Genomic DNA, 2,500 nt, shown 5'->3' with positions numbered 1-2,500 from the left:
GTGGTTGTTTGTTGGGTGCAGGTCAGGAGCGTGGTTCAGGTTGTGGTTGTGGTTGTGGTTGTGTGTTGGGTGCAGGAGCGTGGTTCAGGTGGTGGTTGTGGTTGTGTGTTGGGTGCAGGAGTGTGGTTCAGGTGGGGGTTGTGGTTGTGTGTTGGGTGCAGGAGTGTGGTTCAGGTGGTGGTTGTGGTTGTGGTTGTGTGTTGGGTGCAGGAGCGTGGTTCAGGTGGTGGTTGTGGTTGTGTGTTGGGTGCAGGAGCGTGGTTCAGGTTCAGGTTGTGGTTGTGGTTGTGTGTTGGGTGCAGGGGCGTGGATCATCACGGGGGGGACCCACGCGGGGGTGATGAAGCACGTGGGTCGGGCGGTGAGGGACCACGTCCTCAGCAGCGGCGCTGGGGAGGGACAGATCGTCGCCATAGGCGTCGCCACCTGGGGGACTGTCCACAACAGACAGCTTCTCATACACCCAGAGGTAAGCCCCCCCCCCCCTCTCATACACCCAGAGGTAAGACCCCCCCCTCTCATACACCCAGAGGTAAGACCACCCCCCCCCCTCTCATACACCCAGAGGTAAGACCCCCCCCTCTCATACACCCAGAGGTAAGACCACCCCCCCCCCTCTCATACACCCAGAGGTAAGACCCCCCCCCCCTCTCATACACCCAGAGGTAAGACCCCCCCCCTCTCATACACCCAGAGGTAAGACCACCCCCCCCCCTCTCATACACCCAGAGGTAAGACCACCCCCCCCCCTCTCATACACCCAGAGGTAAGACCCCCCCCCTCTCATACACCCCCTCAACAGGGTGGGGGGGGGGACAACAGGGTGGGGGGGGGGACAGGGGGGACGCCACTTCACTTGCGTGTAAAAATATCTTGGGTTCGTTATGAGACTATGGCGGGACAAATTAGACCAGAGCGGGGGGGGGGGGAGGGGCACAGTCTAGGTGACTAGAACAGCCGTGCCTTGTTACCCACTATAAGAGCCGCCTCTTTACAATGCTCAAGCTGCTACACACAACGACCACTAGTTGGCCGCTTGTAAATTAGCCTGCTTCCTACACAGAAAAACGTTATACTAGCTCATCCTGATCCTGTGATTTTGAAAATGTAAGCATACTGGGTGGTAGAACGCACATAGGAAAAGTCATGAAAGGGTCCTGAAATTTGATCAAATGCAAAGATAGAAACGTTTTCTTTACTCACATGGCTGTTCTAGTGTTAATGGGAAACACTGATGAGTATTGGACGGTACCCTGGGTCTCTCTCTGATCTCCCTCTCAGATAATAATAATAATAATAATAATAATAATAATAATAATAATAATGCATTTTACTTATAGGCGCCTTTCAGAGCACTCAAGGACACCTTACAGAGCATAATTTTAAAACAAGCAACAGATTCAAACAGGTTAAAACAGTGATTCAAACAAACAAAAACAACCAAAACAAGACAAAACAAAGACTTAAAAACAACCATCAATTAAAAATACGAGTTACATAATAAAAAGGTGGGTTTTCAGGCAGGATTTGAAGGTGGGGAGAGAGTCAATGTTGTGGATGTCTTGTGGAAGAGAGTTCCAGAGACGGGGGGCAGAGTGACTGAAGGCTGAAGACTGATCTCCCCTGATCTCTCCCCCAGGGCCGCTTCCCGGCCAACTACTCCCTGGACGAGCAGAGCCAGGGCCCGCTGGCCTGCCTGGACCACAACCACTCCCACTTCCTGCTGGTGGACGACGGGACGCACGGGCGCTACGGCGTGGAGATCGAGCTCCGCAGCCGCCTGGAGAAACTCATCTCCCAGCAGCCTCTGGGAAACAGAGGTCAGAGCAGGGGATGCTGGGACTGCTCTCTTCCTCTCTTCTTTCTTTCTCTTTGAGCGAATGAATGTGTACATGTACAACTTAATCCACCTGTGTAGTAATTAGTAGTGATTAGTTGCTACGGTAACAGGTGTAGGAGGGATGACTTGGTGTGAACAACGGTGTTGTCGTGTTTCCCTCAGAGAGCGGAGTGAAGATCCCAGTGGTGTGTGTGGTGTTGGACGGTGGACCGGGCACTCTGAATGTGAGTCTGTCTGTCTGTCTGCCTGTCTGTCTGGCTGTCTGGCTGTCTGGCTGTCTGGCTGTCTGTCTGTCTGTCTGTCTGTCTCTCTTTCTGTCTGTGTGTCTGTCTGTCTGTCTGGCTGGCTGGCTGGCTGTCTGGCTGTCTGGCTGGCTGGCTGGCTGTCTGGCTGGCTGTCTGTCTGTCTGTCTGACTCTCTCTCTCTCTCTCTCTCTCTGTCTGTATGTCTCTCTGTCTGTCTTTGTCTGTTTCTCTGTCTGTCTGTTTGCCTGCCAGTCTATCTGTCTCTGTCTGTCTCTCTCTCTACATCTACTTCTGTCTGTCTGTCTGTCTCTCTGTCTGTATGTCTGTATGTCTCTCTGTCTGTCTTTGTCTGTTTCTCTGTCTGTCTGTTTGCCTGCCAGTCTATCTGTCTCTGTCAGTCTCTCTCTCTACTATC

At 52.7% G+C, this 2,500-nt stretch overlaps 1 protein-coding gene across 1 annotated transcript in view; it reads left to right on the top strand.

Moving 5' to 3' along the window:
• trpm2 (transient receptor potential cation channel, subfamily M, member 2) overlaps positions 1-2,500 on the top strand; it is a gene marked incomplete at both ends in the record, with an annotated part of 33,680 nt that overhangs the window by 3,861 nt on the left and 27,319 nt on the right. Inside the window, 3 exons of the mRNA XM_080536711.1 lie at positions 303-469; positions 1,640-1,820; positions 2,003-2,064. Coding sequence (XP_080392837.1) covers positions 303-469; positions 1,640-1,820; positions 2,003-2,064 — 410 coding nt within the window. The remainder of the gene's footprint in view (positions 1-302; positions 470-1,639; positions 1,821-2,002; positions 2,065-2,500) is intronic.

This window comes from Nansenia antarctica (assembly GCF_963989245.1).
Source record: "Nansenia antarctica genome assembly, chromosome: 7".
NCBI classification, from domain to species: Eukaryota; Metazoa; Chordata; class Actinopteri; order Argentiniformes; family Microstomatidae; genus Nansenia; species Nansenia antarctica.
This window is presented reverse-complemented; position numbering and strand designations above follow the sequence as displayed.